Source organism: Rhodofomes roseus (genome assembly GCF_022264815.1).
Source record: "Rhodofomes roseus strain CIRM-BRFM 1785 chromosome Unknown C8Q71scaffold_3, whole genome shotgun sequence".
Classification (NCBI taxonomy): Eukaryota; Fungi; Basidiomycota; class Agaricomycetes; order Polyporales; family Fomitopsidaceae; genus Rhodofomes; species Rhodofomes roseus.
This window is the reverse complement of record NW_025952959.1, coordinates 1,185,726-1,201,794: the sequence shown is the minus strand read 5'-3', so window position 1 is coordinate 1,201,794 and position 16,069 is coordinate 1,185,726. Positions and strand designations below refer to the sequence as shown.

Genomic DNA, 16,069 nt, shown 5'->3' with positions numbered 1-16,069 from the left:
GTACGATCGTTTGACATCACGGAACATATCACCCATACAATGCCGACGGGGTGACAGGGAATGGGTGGGTGTTTCGTCTGCGCAATACGGGAATGTCTAGTAGGAAGCGACACTGATCAACAGTTGATTCACGTACCGGTAAATGAGACGTGAGTACAGGCCCGGAGCGCCCATGATAGCAGTGAGTCCATGAAATCGCTCTGACAGAACATATCGAATGGTCATTCGCAACCCCAATTGCAGGGGCACGGCGCGTGCCCCTCCTGTTGTTTTGGCACTAAGTACATATGATACTTAGTATAGGCGCTTAGAAGACCTACGTTATACGCCGAGTAGCCCGAGTTTCGCGGACTGAGAACTTACCACTGGCTAACCTCCAATCTTCCGCCTGTCCTCGTCATCCCTTCGGCACTGGCGTGTCTCGCCGCGAACAACCCCGTTGACCTAGTCCATATGACAACAACGAATCCGCCGCACTGACTACGCGGCAGGGTATCAGGCGACGTTAGGGGAATGTCAACCGGGTGATGGTACATATCACTGCTCAGAGACCGGCGACTTAGCGGTATAAAAACAGGACTCACTTCCTCTACCATCCTCCCGACTGAAGCGTCGGACCGTACCATTATATATGGAGTTGACATTTTCGGGTGGAAGTTCGTAAACTCGCGACTCTTCGCAGATGAGTACGCATCACACGGCTTTCTAGTCCTTATACCGGATCTCTTTGACGGTAGGCAGCCACATCTCTGCTCGCTGGCGTTGACTAAAGACCAAGCTCATTGGCTGTGCACAGGTTACGAGATTCCAATGTGGTCGCTCACCAGTCAACGAATCCGCATCGCTCCTTCGGTTCGGGGCGAAGCTGCTGTCGCTCTCCGTCTTCGTGCCGTTCCTCTTGCGCAACGGCAAAGCCTCACAGGAGGCGAAGATTGGTAGGCTCCTCGCGCACCTACACGAGACGAAGCCGAACTCCAAGATAGGCTTCGTGGGGTTCTGCTGGGGCGGACGCTTCGCGCTCACCATGAACAGCCAGTTTGACGCGACAGTCGCATGTCACCCGTCGCGCGTCACGTTCCCACAGGAGCTTCAGGAGATAAACAAACCCATTAGCTTCGCTGTAGCAGAGACAGACCACCACTATGGTGCTGAGACGGCAGCCGAGACGGAGAAGATCCTGAAAGCGAAAGGAGTGGAGGTGGTGGTGGTGGTATACAAGGGCGTACAGCATGGGTGGGCGATAAGAGCGAATATAGCAGATACCGATAAGAAGGTGGCGAGGGAGAAAGCGAGAGAGCAGGTCATGACTTGGTTCGAGAGGCATCTCGTCGTATGAAGCTCTACTCGATGATGTTACCTGCCCGAGATTGCCACTGGCGATGTTTCAGCAAGCAACGACCTGGAGCGGTACTTACAATGCGATGTCTTGGTTGAGTTGTGGGCCTACATCCAGGTTGTACGATTCCCGGTGAAACCAGATCGAGTTGAGAGCAGATATGTAAGACATAGTAAGACATGCTATAGCAGGCTATAGCTTCGGGATCAGCGAGCATGAGAAGGCGCGCCTTATTCCCATATTTGGTAAGGTGGCAACACGTGCATAGCCCGCCTAGCTCAATCGGATAGAGCGTCAGACTCTTATCCCCATACGGATGGATTCGTTCCATAGGCGGTGCAATCTGAAGGCTGCGAGTTCGACCCTCGCGGTGGGCTAATGAGCTACCTCCGGCACTCCCGGTGTGTCTTTTTCTCACTTTTGGGTAGGCAGTTGAGCCTGACAATTGCCGGGGCCCAGGGATCTGGAACAGATCTGGTGAAGCGGGACATCAGCTTATGTAAGCGGCGGCACCGATTCACCGGCACCGTTCAGCGACCATGGTGGCTTAACTACTCGCGCACGCGCAGTCCTCAGGCTCGAGCGTACTCACTCTGGCTGCCAGTGTCTCGTCTCAGCCAACATCGACACTCTGGGTACATCGTATCGATAGTTCTGCGCTGTCCACCATGCAGAAGAGCGACAACTTGGAGGCTGTGTCTCCTCGTCGCTCGTTGCAGCAAGAACTGGGCACCAATGACGAGGAGCGCACGAGGCTTCTCTCTGACGGCGAGAGGACGTTTGATGACGAAGTCGTGTATTCCCGTCCTGCTCCATCTCGCAAGCTCGTCGTAGGTGTGGGTGTCGGACTCATTGTCATTATCCTTGGTGCACTCTTCGGACGACCACTGCTTCACGCCCTGAAGCCTCGCCCGAAACCTCAACCAGACTTCGACCATAGACTTCTCCGGAGCAATGGCACGCACTATTTCAAGAAGAGTGCGCTCATCGTGTCCATTGACGGGTTGCGGTATGTCGCCGTGAACTCTTGTTTCTGGTCAATGCTTACGTAACACTAGGGCGGATTACCTGGATCGGGGCTTGACACCACATCTGCTAGCCATTAGCAAGAAGGGGCTGCGTGCAAAGTCGATGAAACCTATCTTTCCGGTAAGCCTGAAGGATCGATGCAAGCAATGTTGTTGACAGTAACATGATACCAGACTCTGACATTCCCGTAAGTAGCCGTACATTCAGCAGCACTGGAGATGTGGGACTGATGCCGGTGCACCGCCAGGAATCATTGGGCTTTGATGTAAGCTCCTAGTAGGGCGCGCATAACCTCTCATCTGATTCGCCGTAGGACAGGTCTATACGCTGAGTCGCACGGCATTATCGGAAATGTACGTGTTCTGGACAGCCATCGTTCAGAGAGGCCCACGTCTGATGCTCTATAGAATTTCTGGGATCCCGCAACCGGCGTGGAATTCCACTACAACAGTGCAGCCGCCTCGCGGGCGTCTCACTGGTGGCTAGGAGAGCCGGTACGTCTTGCGAACCTCACTGTGTGTAGTCACTCACGACCTATTACTTTTGCAGATGTGGGAGACTGCCCAACGTGCAGGAATCGTCACTGCCAACCTCATGTGGTCCGTACATACGATTGTACTTGCATGTCTGTGCTCATACACTACCCTAGGCCTGGACCGCCTACTACGATGACGGGCTTCTCTCCTAGTTACTTCGTCCCTTGGAAGGTAGGTCAATCAAGCATCCATGTGTTGGGCTTCTCGCTCACTTGCTGAAATTTCACAGGACAAGGTCCCGCTGAAAGAGAAGCTTGACCAGATCACAGCTTGGATAGACCTGCCGCTGGACGAGCGACCTCAGTTCATCATGGGTACGTTCGTCTTGGCCTTGTTCAAAGCTGGGAGATGACACCATGCAGCGTATGAGCCGTCGCTTGACCAAGCCGGCCACCTTGCCGGACCTGCGTCTGAGCTCGTGAACGTCAGTTGTCCATGATCAGGGTACCGCTGCACACCTACTGATCCCCTTTATAGAAAGTGCTCCATGAGGTAGATGTTTTTGCGCGGGACCTGCATGACGCTCTGGAGGCTCGCAATCTCACCGACATCTTCGACGTTGTCTTCGTGAGTGACCACGGGATGACAGACACTAGCGATCCAGAATGGATCTACATCGACGATATCCTCGGCGACGGCTTCGGAATGATCGACCATGAAGACGGTATGAGCTTTCCCGAACCCGCTGACTGATCCGTTTTGACCATGGACTGCATACAGGCTGGCCATCCATGGGCTTGCGCTTCAAGCCTGAGGCAGACACTGACAAGTACCTCCGCGTCCTCCTCAACGCGTCAGAAGCAAGCGGCGGCAGGTTCCACGTGTACACGCACGACACCATGCCTGAGCGCTGGCACTTCGCGGACAACTACCGCATCGCGCCGATCTACGTCGTCCCGGAGATGGGGTACGCGCTGACGAACCACATCGAGAATGGCTCGGGGATGAGCAAAGGGGTGCGTCGCCGTCATAGAAACCCTTACTAACGCCGGAAGTAATGGTTAACTAACCCTCGAGCGCGCACAGAACCACGGCTATGACAACGACGAGGCTGCGATGCACGCTATTTTCGTCGCACACGGACCCTTCTCCGCCGTGGTGAAGGCGATCGAGCACGACCGTCAGCAGGCGCGCGTCCTCCCGCGCGCCCTCTCGCGGCCGAACAAGGGCTGGCACTCGACGTCCGACGACACGTACGTCATGGACACATTCGAGAACGTCAACATTTACAACCTCGCGATCAAGTTGCTCGGCATCGAGGCCTTTGCGGCGCCCAATAACGGGACGGAGGAGTTCTGGGACCAGTTCTTCTAGGTACTGGGCCTGTGTAATGGCTAGATGCGTAGGGCTGGGCGTGAGGCTGGAAAGGATGGACACTTCATCTAGATGGCTTCGTTACATGTCATAGATATACATTCTGGTATTCGCGTATTCGCGTAATGGATCCTTTGGCTACGGTGATGTGGAGGGAGATGAAACGAGAAAGCGTAACATTAAGCATCGAGGTGGCACCTACAGTACAGCAAAGTGAATTTGAACATCGTGGATAGGGATAACCAACGTAGCGTGAGCGGCAATATAGTACACAACCTTCCCGTCGATCAACACGTAAACCTTAGTGCCCTTCCGCATCAAACACGGTCCCTCCACCCTGGACGTTCATGTGGTCACCAGTTGCGGTGGGCACGTAGGCGTTATCGGGGAGGCCGCTCTCATCAATACCCTCCGCCGCTTCGATGACCTCATACAGCTTGGACGCGACTTCGGGCGGGGGCACACGGCCACTCAGGATGTCAGATGCGGAGACTGGCGACCCGTAGAATTCGCGGTTCGCGTCCTTGCGCTCGATAAGTACGGTGCCCTCCAGCGACAGGCCAGCGAACAGTCCTGTGTACACGTCCTATTCAGTCCGCGAGCTGTCATATATCGCATTCGGAGACCGAGACGCACCCTTGGACTTTGAGTACGAGAACATGGGGGCGGGGTGCGCGAGCGTCGCCTGGACGGCCGCGCCTGTGCCAATGGGGCCCGCGGTGGCACTCACGTTGCCTCCGATCGTGACGTTGCCGCCAATCGAGAACGCTCGGACGGCGTCCTCACCGTTGAGCACGATGACGAACTCGGTGAGGTCGGCGCCGATCTGGAGGCCCCAGCCGACGCCGCCGGTGGCGATGCAGGAGGGCGCGGACCAGGAGCCGTCGGGGAGGCGTGCGATGACGATGCCTGAGCCGGCCTTTCCGGAGAAGACAAACCCGGCCTTGATGACAGAGAATACGGCGAGGCCTGCGGTGGTGAGGGAGTCTGAGATATCGTGACGGTGAAGTTGGGGACTAGTCACCTCGCGCGCGCTGCAATACGGCCTTGGGAATGGAGTTGAGTGCGGACTCGGGGTGTTCTGGGTTAGCTGCACGCGATGAGTAATGCAATATGCCATCGGTAAGTGGTCTACGCACCAAGGAAGCTGGCTAGTGTTTTGGCCGCCTTGTCTGCCTCTCCGGGGAGACTGAAGCCATGCACGAACTGCGCGGACTCGCTCGCGATCTTGCTGCCGCCCTGCTGCGCGAGAAGGGTGGCCTGCCTGCTGGCCTTCTGTGCGCCCTGCTTGATTCTGTCGAACATGGACATTTACTTGGGAGAGAATAGAGGGGTATGTGAGGGTATGCTGATGACTTCAACTGGCGCCGCGCATCGTCTGTATTGCTCGGCGCGCTACGCGGGCCCTCGATGCACGTGATACTTGACACGATCGTATCGGCCGCGCTCAACGCTGCCAACGCCAGCTCAAATTTCGACCGACGACTGGACACTCTACTGGTCCCTTTCGGGCGACGCCTGCGCGCTAGGGAGTTGCTCTGAAGGCCCGGGAAGCAGACCGCATTGTTGTGCTGCACAGGTGCATACGCGATTGCGTGGTTTCGAGATGACTCCGCCCGACCCAGTGGTCCCAACCACTACTATCTCTCCAGGCGATCTACATCACGGTACGTAGAACTAGACGCACCCACTAGATTGACTGTTGACCTTTATGCACAGGCAGGCATGCCTTGCACATCTTCCCGCAAGAACTGTGGGACAAAATCCTCGACTCGTACAGCGATGATAAACGCACACTCAGGGCCTGCGTTGCGACATGCAGAACCTGGCGTCCGACATCTCGGAAATTTCTCTGGAGGTCGCTGTCTGTGCACAAGAGCCGGACGTACCCTGCACTACTATCCCTCCTTATTTCCACCCCAGATCTCGCCCAGCTCATCCGTGAGCTCGATATAGGCGTTCAGGGCCTTAAGATCGCACGCCTCGCCATCTTGGTAAATCTGCAACGGCTCAAGCTCACTGTGACGTTTTCGATGGATCAAGGAGACCAGGCCGACAAAAGGGGCGACCCTACTCCAGACTGGGGCGTCAGGCTGCCTTCGGTCACTGCACTGGATCTCAAGGCTGAACGGCCAGACTTGTCGTTGTCGTATACAGACAGCTTGCTGTTCTGTTTTCCAAACATATCCGACCTCACCATCGATTCATACTCCTACATCTTGCGCAAACCGCATCGCGACATGACTGCGCCGTTGCTGCGTCTGCGCAAGCTGGTGATCAATGACCCATCGTTCAACAAACAACTACCGTCGATACTCCACTCCGCGGTTTCCCTAGAGCACCTGGAGCTCTCCACTGTGCTAGCGAAACGTGACAAGTGGGATTTTGCCGATCGGGATCGTGTGGACAGCTGGAGGATGTCGGAGATTTTCGACCTATCACGGAATCCCTGCCTTTCCTCGCTACACCTGCGGTTCACATACGACGAACGCGACCAGTGGGGAGACCCATGGGCTCATGCGCTGAGACAAGTGTCCGCCTTCCACGCTTCCCTGAACCACGTCATGTTACACATCGGCCCGAGTCTGGGCTTAGTGGCTAACTTGGGTCTGTATGAGCGGCACCAAGGGCTGCTTGTGCGCGAACTAGAACGTGTTCTGAGCGACCTGCCACAGCTCGTCCTGGTTTTCCGCGTCAACGGGTTCCGTGAACCCTTCAAGTCGGTACGACGTACTTTCGCCAGTGCCCTCGCTTCGCCCAATCCCGTCGCTCATTCCGAACGCCTGCGAATCCAGTTTTCAGAGTGGACCAGTGGAGATCAGCCCGTCGCCCTCGAATCAGCGGAATCATTGCCGCTCCTCGACGCTTGATACGTCTTCGCTCCTCTTGACATGGATGATTTCTACCCGCGAGTCCTTTGTCCCTTTCCTAACCCACTCGCTCTAATTGGCTCTGTATGTGACACAACGTATATGTATTATCTAGCAGTGACTTCGAAACAATAGCCTCGTGCTTGCTATCTCGTTCCTGATTTGTTCAAGCTGTACTTGCACTCTCATTCGGCCTGCTCATGACTCGGATGTATACTGACGATGACTCGGATGTCCGGATCGTTCGTCCAGCTAATTCCAAAAATTGGACTTTCTGTCATGGTACTACGCGCGAAGGAAGTCGAAATCCGTGACAGACGGACAAAAATGTGAGGTACTGTAACTGTGTAAGAGGTCGGTTGTTCAAGTTGAACACTTCGCTTCCATGAGTTTTGCATCCTCGAGCAGTGCCAGATCCGGTAAACGAGCGCTTATCTGATGCGCCACACTGCAGGCCGCAGGAGCTCGACTAGAAACAGTACTTTGGGACGTTCCAGACTTGGCTACCAACGAGGACCATAGTCGACAACGCAGTCATCATCGACATCCGACGGCCAGCTACCGTTTCCTCTCCCTCGAAACCGTAGTAAAACTGCCAGGTCAACTTGAACGCGCTCTCATTCGCTGGGAGTCAATCCCGTTTAATGTGCGTAGCAACTCAGTGCCCGCCCTGGATTATGGAAGCCAACGTACTGTATGTGTTTCAGAGGCCGGGGGTACTACAGAATGCAAGTCGTGAGCGCCACAGTGTGCGATTCTTCCTCCGCCAGTACGTATCGACCGGCTTTACATCTCACAGACACGCTCGATACGACATTCACGCTCATTTGGCTCTGTCTCCCTCTCAGTCCAGAATGGTCTCTGGCTGCTTCCTCAGGAACTATGGGACCACATCATCAATCATCTTCACATAGACCGTGACACACTGAAGGCCTGTGTCTTGACGTGTAGAGCATGGTTGCAGACTGCTCGCTCGCACCTCTGGTGGTCCCTGGCCATTCATAGCGCATCTAGAACGCGATCCCTCCGTGACTTCCCGGGCATTGCTGCAAACGTCCGCGTGCTTCGGATGTTCTGCAAAATAGCGGAGCTCCCTTGTCTATCAGTCTTCACGAATCTGCGGCATTTGAACCTCTACTGCATGGACGACAAACAACTTGAAGATCCTATGACGGCCGTATCTCAAGATTTCCAGCTGCCCAGTGTCGTCGCACTTTTCGTAATGAAATCGATGCAACATCAGGGCTTGTCAACCGCGTGTCTTGAACGGACTTTGCGTTGCTTCCCTAACCTCACGACCTTATCGGTGGTCATTGCGACTAATCGTAACGCCGTGAAACGGCTCCGTGCAGCATTACTACCACAGACGTCAAATATTTCGTTGCCACACGTACAGGACCTCGTCATCACAGCTGGCCAGCTGCTACCATCCCTCCCAGCAATCTTGCGCTCGGCAGGCACCTCACTGAGCTCCATCATGCTCCATATTCCACGCGCTCTCTCGGGGATCCATAATCTGTTCGACTTCTCGCATAACCCGAATTTGCAGCGGATGGTAATCTGCATACCAAGCTTCGACGCCCCCGACATCGGGTGGGGCAATGCTCTAGCCTCCCCCCTCTCGTGCATCAGCGCGCTACACACCTCTCTGACTTGCCTAACCATCGACGTTGGCTGTGCTTCTCCCAATACGTGGGATCATGCGTCAATTAATCCCTGGGCAGATCCCGGGGGCCCTCTGGCCTACGAAGTCGCTCGTATCCTGGACGATCTGCCTCTCGTCGTCATAGTCTTCTCCGATGCGCAAAGCTTCGCTGTGCACGCAGCACGTCAAGTGCGGCGGATGACTGCGGACTACCTCCTGCAACGATGTCCTGGTCTCCACGCACATTCGCAGCGCTTGCGCTTCTCAACCGAACTCGCGCTGTGCGACTGCCGGAGGCGCCTGCTTTGCGGAGGGACTTATGATGAAGATAAAGGCACCGGAGGCCAGGGTTGGTACTACCCTTTGCTGGACCCCCACACATAGGATGAGCCACTAGAGTGGTGAATTGATAGGGAGATATTGACATGCTGGGTATGTGCTCGTGATCGGCCACGTCCACTCCGGCTGCTCACTCTGGTTACATAGCTCCTGGACCAACTCTGTATCATGGAGAGGCCTGGTAGAGCCCCGCAGTTTCAGTTGTTACCTTCGCTCAGAACACACCGCGGATATTCACCTATATATGTAACCCAAGCACTGCGTATAACCGGCGCGCCAGGTTCATCACGTGTTGCGCCACTGTGTCGTAGTGACCTGTGTACTGAATCTCATTATGTTGGGCTGCCCATCATGTTACATGATGGTATGGACGACCTATACACGACAGACGTCGACAAGTGAACCCGCACGCTAACCTGAAGCACATACTTATGTTCACAGGAGCGCTTGCTCTCTTCATGTGACGATAGCTGTAACTTGTCTCATCCCTGCCTTGACTGGAAGGCTGCTGAGAGCGTACGCACGAGGTTCATATGTCTACGTGAAGCTCGAGCCGATTTTGGATTTTATTCAGAATTGTCTCACCCCTGAGAGTCATTGAGTGCCAACGGGCATAAGCGCTCGACCACCGCATGCAACGGACCGGACGGCTGCCACAGCACTGCCACAGCCATCCGTACCACTTGGATCCCCTCCTCCTCCTCCTCCTCCTCCTCCTCCTCCTCCGCCGCCGGTGCTGTGCAAGTTTCATCTTGACTTGTACGCGTGAGTAAGCCAGCGCCGTATCGAAATATTTGGATAACCTACAGTTCGCTTGTCTCTCATGGCTCAGACGTTGCAGGCTTGGTGGTGAAGTAGACCCACTGATCATGGTACGTTCCACCGTAACTTGAAGTTGAGGTCGCGGTATACCTCACGTCGAATAAAGCCACAGATTTATCAAACGTGAGCATACGTTCGCTTTCGCGATGGTTCACCGTTAGAACTTCTCGCTGTAGATATTCCTCCGAACCCACAGAACGTGAGGCCGCACACCCAAAGGGTTATAGCTACGGTAAGTCAAACTGTTGACGGCAGGACCAGTCTGCATGACTCACGATGCTTGCGATCCATCCTAGATGTCCTGAGCCCTATGCCGCTGCCACAGGAACTGTGGGACGCCATCATGCATTATCTAGGCAATGACCGTCCGGCATTGAAGGCTTGTAGCCTGACATGTCGAGCATGGCGACCCACTACTCGGATGCTTTTCTGGCGTACGGTATCCGCGGTCAATGCCGGAGTTCTGTCCAGACTTCAATCGCTTCTTCGTGGAACTCCGGATATTGTCCCTCTGGTCCGCCTGCTGCATGTCACTATTCAGGCGGACAGGCTCGCGTGGTTGGCGACGTTCACGCAGTTGGATACGTTGGTAATGAGGGAAACAGACGACGATCCCTTCTTGGGGTCACGCGACCCCTCCGTGCATTATCTGCCTGACGTACCGTGGCTGCCGAACTTAACGAGCCTGACTTTGCGCCACGAGGCCTTGACGGTGTCGTCATTTGTGCAGTTGTTGACTGGCTGTCCTCGCCTTTCAACTCTTGTGGTAGGGCATTATGCCACTTACTTGAACGACTTGGGAGACCACGCCGTTGGCTTATCGCGAACACCGCTCTCGCTGCCGCACCTACGTCGTCTCGAGTCCAATGGTCAATCACTCATACACGCCATCCCGATCATCCTACGCGCGGCAGGCACCGCTCTGGAGTCTTTGAAGCTCGACATACAATTGGTTCCTGTACATGTCCTACTCGGCGTCTTCGACTTCTCACATAACACACGCCTCACGGACATGGAAGTCGCCACCCTGTTCTGTGCTACCTACCGTCCCGGGTGGGGTGATCAGTTGGCCGCGGCGCTGGCAGGAATCGGTGCTGGGCACACCTCTCTGAAGCATGTCGCTCTCCGAATCCCTAGCATCCACCCAGCTCCTGGACACACGTTGCCCAACCCCTGGGATGATCCTGGGGAGTCTCTTGGCCGCGAACTCTCCCGAGTCCTGGATGGTCTGCCCAATCTCACCGTTGCATTTCACCAATGGAACAGCTTCTCGTCCTTGACGGCCAATAGTGTGCGATGTACCCTGGAGCGCGCCTTTCAGCAACGGTTCCCCGGTCTCTACGCTCATCGCGAGCGTCTGCGCTTTACGTGGGATCTTTGGCCTGGAGGCAAGGATGAGGTTTGGGATGTCGCTTTACTTGACGAACGGAATGACGCTCAGTAGTACTACTACTCCATGACTATGTACTTGACTATGGTCCCTTGCCAATGTACTGAGACCCTGCTCTAGATACTTAGACCGGCCGTACTTACGAGATTCAGAGATGAAGGGCGAGTCTTGTGTCCTGCGGCCCTTTGCTCCAGTCTTCAAGTGGCGTTCGGATACGACTGTCCTGAAGGGGGCCAGAGTGCGATCGTACAAGTAGGCTACGCCAATGGCCATGTATTCATTCATCGTCTTGACGTTCTTCGTTTGTTGTGTCGCTGCACAACGACCCGATCTTATCAGGGGTTTCAACACCGAATTGTTTGTCAGTTCAATGTGCTTGCGGTTCTCGCTATTGATTGCAAGCAGATCAACCTCCCGGATGCCAAGCATACGTGCACAGCGCCACATGGATGTCGTTATGAGGGGAGTATATTCACAATTCGCTCTATAATACAGGTACAGATACAACAATTCTCATTCGACATTGAGCAGCACAACGCGCCCTCTCGTCTGCCTCTTCTGAGACACCGCCACGCACTCGCGACGCCGCGCGCATAGCAAAGGAGGGAATGTATTTGGGAGTCCATCTCGAAGCACAAATGCCCAGACACAACAGAGAGGCGAGGGGGCTCGCGCGCGCACACAGAGAACCCAAAGAATGATGCTGATACACTACCCAATACCCAAGGGGGAACGTAATCGTAGAGAAGTCGTCACGTTCGGAAACATCGTACACGGCTCGCGGGAGGTATGGAGGGCAACGTCCGCCTGGGCAAGCTATCTTGCGCAGGCGGCGCGCCGGGAGAGAGGAGGAAAAGGAGGGGGGACCAGGACATGACCACTAACTAGCACATGTCGGGGCCCGCGCCCGCGATGGGCTTTTGCCGTTCAGAGTTGCGTGCGCGCTCATGATGTGCGCGGGCAGTCGCATTGGGTTTATTGAGGATTGATTCAGCGCCTTTGAAGATGAAAGCGTCGTAGAGGAACGTGCCGACTGCAAAGCAAATGTCAGCACGCACATCAATCGTGAGCAGCGTCCAACACGTACTGAGAGCACCAAGAATGGGGGCGATGACAGGGCACCAGAGCCAGTATTGGTTGCGGTAGGTGAAGACCTCCTTGCCGTAGCCAGCCATGGCGGTGAACAGACGGGGGCCAAGATCACGCGCGGGGTTGATCGCATAGCCTGTCTGCATGCCAAGGGCAGCACCAATACCGAGGATAGTGATGAAGAGAGCGAGGGGGACGAGACCGGGAGGCGGGGGACCGTTGTTATTGTCGGTGAACGCACAGACGACCAACAACAAGACGGCCGTGCCGACAATCTCGTCGAAGAAACACGAGACAGATGTCATGTAGTCCAGCTGTGGAGATAAATATCAGTAATTGGTCACAGTTGTTTAATTTGCCGACGCGCTCACCGCATACGTGGAGAACAGGCCTGCAGTGCCGGGGACCGTCCGGATGCCCCTGCCGCCCTCGAAGATGTCGATGGCATGGAAGTAGTTGGCATAGACGATGCCGCCGCCGCACACCCCACCCATAACCTGGGCGAAAATGTACCCGGGCACTTTGCGCCAGGGGAAGTCGCGGAATGTCGCCATTGCGAGTGTCACGGCAGGATTGATGTGCCCGCCGGACACTCCTCCGGAGAACCACACGCCGAGGGCGGTACCTGCAGCGGAGAGGAGCACAGGGGTCAGTCGGGTCCGGTCGGAGCTCGGGCCGGAACCGGGGAGAGTGACGCACCGACAGCCCAGCCGAAACTGATGGAGAGGTAGCTCTGTGGTGCGGGGGTCGCAGTCAGATACGGCGGCAAGGGCGGCGGCAGCGGGGACGTACTCCTTTCTGCGACGACGCTACGTCGGTGTTGCCAGAGAGCGTGACCTGGCAGTCGACGCCGGCTCCGAAAATAACGAGAATCATGACGCCGAAGAATTCGGCCATGGGTTCGCGGAGAACCTCTCTGCACGGAGTCTGTAAGTCGCAACGCGCGGTGAATGTGGTCTGGTGTCCTCACCGAATCTTGGACCATCGGTTGGGGTATCGGGTGTAGTGAAGAAGCAGCTCGTCGTCGTCGACGGTAGAGCCAGACACGGTATCGGACATGGACTTGTGGTGTTCGACGTGCTGAGCGGAACCCTTGTGCGAGCCGTTATAGCCATGGCGTTGCGTCGGGCTGGGCTCGACCTCGATGGCCTGGAAATCGCTTTCTTTAGACATCACGTAGAGTCGGCGAAGGGTGAGAGAAGAATGGGGACGAGGGACTGAGATGGAGCGAGAACGGAGCTAGACTCGGGGGAGAGCAGTAATCGTACAAGAGGAAAGGAAAGTGGGCGGTCAAAGGCGAAACCGTGCCGGTTATGAACAGTGCCCCGGGGGAGACTGCGTCGGCTGGCTCCACAGCGACTGAGCTGGCCCGTCATATATGGGGAGGGGGGGGCGCACTTGATTTCAGATAGAAGCCGGGCGTCTGGCGGCAGGCCCCATGATTAAACGTTCAGGAGGACGACCTGATCGACTGGGCGTAGTGGAGATCTTCGGGTTCAGTCCATCACCCGTTGTGGTTTCTGCTTCGATCGTTGCCGCTTGAGGGCCACACTTGCGCTGCTACCGTGCCCCGTCCGAGCAGGTCCGAGCCCTCCCCCGCCTATCACCCCGCCCCCAGAGCGGGGACATTGCAAATCTCCAGCCCTGCTTATCGCGCAATGCGTCCTCGACTCATATCGCTGGATACACATGCACCTGCTCAGACCTCATCAGAAGCGCGGTGACATCGCAGACCAGCCGTCTGACTAGAAGTGACATAAATTCGCGGTAAGTCGGTAGAGTTCGGCTCGGTCATGGGGCCCACCGCAACGCGAGCCGCAAGGGCAACAGTGCACGCTGGCACGTTCCAGCCCCGTCTCGCTTCCCGAAGCCCGTAGGCTCCTTCCAACGCAGCCAATACGACACCAGACCGCCTTTGCGCGATCGTGAATCTGCAAGAGGCGCGGGAGGCACGGTGGGCGCAGCCTGACCATTTACGACCATGATGCGCCCTGGCCTCGATCCGCCTGCTGATCGGCACCATATGGGCGGGTTCGTCGGCCGTAAATGAACCCAAAATGAACCGCTCCGCATAATGTCTCGCCCGTTCATCGACATCCTGCGCCTCCTCTCTGAGTCCATGGGTACGTCTGCAGTCCCTGCAGCGCGACTGGAGCGACCTCGAGCCCCTGAGCAGGCTGTGCAAAAATGGAGCCGGCTGTGGGGACATGGGCTACCCCGCGGGGCGCCATGGTCACCTGCAGACTAATGAAAGACTCATGATCAAGACTTACAGTACCGTCGTTTTGAAGGGATACGCTAACGAGGTCCCACCTGAACGCATCAATAGGTCGGAAGGTCGGGACATGACCAATCCCGCCATAGCGAGCTAAACAACCGTCGGATATGCAGAAGCCGGACAGTCAACTGCTCGTAAACACGTCTGCGTGTGTGCCCGACCTCTGGGCCGAGAGCATGAGGGGAGCAGATGCAAAGCGATGCAAACCGACGGCACGGACCTACGACGCAGCTGGCCCGACGTTCTGCGCTGTTCTTTCTGGCTTTAGCACCCGACCGGGCGGACTTAGCGTCACCGAGGCAGACATCCGGATGTTACGAACCGACCAGAGCGCGATCAGGCACTGCAGTGCGCCCCGTTGGGGCTCGGAGCCCGACCACCGGCACACGCATGCTATGTAGGCAACCGCTGCCGATTCCGGTGCCGACGTGTGCGTCGGCGACCCCTGGGGCGCGTTGGAACTTGGGAGCGGTCCATCGCACTCCGTTGAGCTTTCCGGCTAAACGTTGCTCTCCTGCCCCTTTCGACCTCTAGAAAATCGGCTCGCGCTCGCAGACTAGCGCAATCACTCCCCGATGTTCTCCGTACCACGCAGAGGGCAGGTGGGCAGCGGGGGGACATATTGGGGGGGTCATGCCGGCGGGGGGAGGCGCGGAGGGTGTCCGACGGAAGAGTGAGCTGACGAGAACGCGGTCGACGCGGGCACTGACCAGCAAGCGCCCGAAAGCCGAAGCATCCAGGCAGGCCCCGAGGGTTCCCACGCCACCCAGGAACTGCTCCTGCCCTCCGATCATTTTGGGTTTAGCGCCTCTATATCCGAATGCGGCAAGTCCTGACATTCTAGGTCGTCCGCGTACGCCCTTGGTGGGCCCTCCTCGCCACCACCTCCACCGTCCATGGACGCGGTCTTGCGTATCGCTCGACGTCAACCTCACCCACACGGACGGAGCTTGCACTCGAGAGCGGATAAAAAGTGGTCTTCTGTAAGTGCTCAATAATAGAACGAAGACGTCAATGATCCGCCGCATTCAAATTCACATCTAGATTGGGGCGAGGTTCGAGGAACATGCGCCGCATTAATGCCATGTCTCGAGCAAGTTCGCCGTAACGCAGAGCTAGAGTGCTAATTTTGTCCTGTCCTTCGATGCCTCACACCTTCTATCGCCGTCCTTCGCCCACTGTCAACTTGGAACTGCGAATCACGCCTCGCCCGTATGTACTTCATCCGAGTCGCATATGCACCAGATATTGTGCCGCATGTCGACTAGCCAAAATTAGACTGACCGACAACCCGCCCGGGCCTTCCAACCGACCGCCGAACAGTGAACACCCTCATCTCGCTCACGATCCGATCGTTCGATACGTTCTCAACCTTTGCGAGGTACGCGAGATCTACTTGCCTCGGATGTTCCTGGCGTCCG

The 16,069-nt window shown here is 56.3% G+C and overlaps 7 protein-coding genes and 1 non-coding gene across 8 annotated transcripts; 6 read left to right on the top strand and 2 right to left on the bottom strand.

The window, feature by feature from the left end:
- Positions 1-217: 217 nt before the first annotated feature.
- On the top strand, positions 218-1,336 carry C8Q71DRAFT_794625 (dienelactone hydrolase; the record flags this gene model as incomplete). The annotated part of the gene is made up of 3 exons (XM_047925549.1): positions 218-281; positions 611-733; positions 828-1,336. The coding sequence occupies 3 exons, from the start codon at positions 218-220 to the stop codon at positions 1,334-1,336; spliced, it is 696 nt and encodes a 231-aa protein (XP_047783058.1).
- A 267-nt stretch (positions 1,337-1,603) lies between these two features.
- On the top strand, positions 1,604-1,713 carry C8Q71DRAFT_t26. The gene has a single exon. It is a non-coding gene; the product is annotated as a tRNA-Lys (tRNA).
- A 291-nt stretch (positions 1,714-2,004) lies between these two features.
- On the top strand, positions 2,005-4,215 carry C8Q71DRAFT_854114 (Phosphodiest-domain-containing protein; the record flags this gene model as incomplete). The annotated part of the gene is made up of 13 exons (XM_047927009.1): positions 2,005-2,345; positions 2,395-2,485; positions 2,539-2,552; positions 2,613-2,630; positions 2,679-2,718; positions 2,773-2,859; positions 2,915-2,964; positions 3,015-3,072; positions 3,131-3,215; positions 3,264-3,325; positions 3,379-3,565; positions 3,622-3,857; positions 3,928-4,215. 13 exons carry the CDS (start codon positions 2,005-2,007, stop codon positions 4,213-4,215), a joined length of 1,557 nt encoding a protein of 518 aa, XP_047783057.1.
- On the bottom strand, positions 4,195-5,886 carry C8Q71DRAFT_347319 (DUF500-domain-containing protein). Its single transcript, XM_047917974.1, has 4 exons — positions 5,355-5,886; positions 5,240-5,305; positions 4,852-5,184; positions 4,195-4,788 (listed from the first exon to the last, which is right to left on the bottom strand). Exons 1-4 carry the CDS (start codon positions 5,524-5,526, stop codon positions 4,517-4,519), a joined length of 843 nt encoding a protein of 280 aa, XP_047783056.1. The 5' UTR covers positions 5,527-5,886; the 3' UTR covers positions 4,195-4,516.
- C8Q71DRAFT_347311 (uncharacterized protein) lies at positions 5,609-7,098 on the top strand. Its single transcript, XM_047917973.1, has 3 exons — positions 5,609-5,886; positions 5,939-6,822; positions 6,891-7,098. The coding sequence occupies exons 1-3, from the start codon at positions 5,822-5,824 to the stop codon at positions 6,923-6,925; spliced, it is 984 nt and encodes a 327-aa protein (XP_047783055.1). The 5' UTR covers positions 5,609-5,821; the 3' UTR covers positions 6,926-7,098.
- Positions 7,099-7,473: 375 nt separating this feature from the next.
- C8Q71DRAFT_738670 (uncharacterized protein) lies at positions 7,474-9,448 on the top strand. The gene is made up of 4 exons (XM_047922667.1): positions 7,474-7,731; positions 7,793-7,854; positions 7,934-9,162; positions 9,217-9,448. The coding sequence occupies exons 2-3, from the start codon at positions 7,812-7,814 to the stop codon at positions 9,112-9,114; spliced, it is 1,224 nt and encodes a 407-aa protein (XP_047783054.1). The 5' UTR covers positions 7,474-7,731; positions 7,793-7,811; the 3' UTR covers positions 9,115-9,162; positions 9,217-9,448.
- A 584-nt stretch (positions 9,449-10,032) lies between these two features.
- Positions 10,033-11,441, top strand: C8Q71DRAFT_347201 (uncharacterized protein). The gene is made up of 2 exons (XM_047917972.1): positions 10,033-10,123; positions 10,188-11,441. The coding sequence occupies exon 2, from the start codon at positions 10,202-10,204 to the stop codon at positions 11,333-11,335; it is 1,134 nt and encodes a 377-aa protein (XP_047783053.1). The 5' UTR covers positions 10,033-10,123; positions 10,188-10,201; the 3' UTR covers positions 11,336-11,441.
- A 288-nt stretch (positions 11,442-11,729) lies between these two features.
- On the bottom strand, positions 11,730-13,723 carry C8Q71DRAFT_738661 (aquaporin). The gene is made up of 6 exons (XM_047922666.1): positions 13,341-13,723; positions 13,163-13,286; positions 13,070-13,103; positions 12,742-12,995; positions 12,369-12,684; positions 11,730-12,314 (listed from the first exon to the last, which is right to left on the bottom strand). Exons 1-6 carry the CDS (start codon positions 13,541-13,543, stop codon positions 12,166-12,168), a joined length of 1,080 nt encoding a protein of 359 aa, XP_047783052.1. The 5' UTR covers positions 13,544-13,723; the 3' UTR covers positions 11,730-12,165.
- Between the last annotated feature and the right edge of the window lie 2,346 nt (positions 13,724-16,069).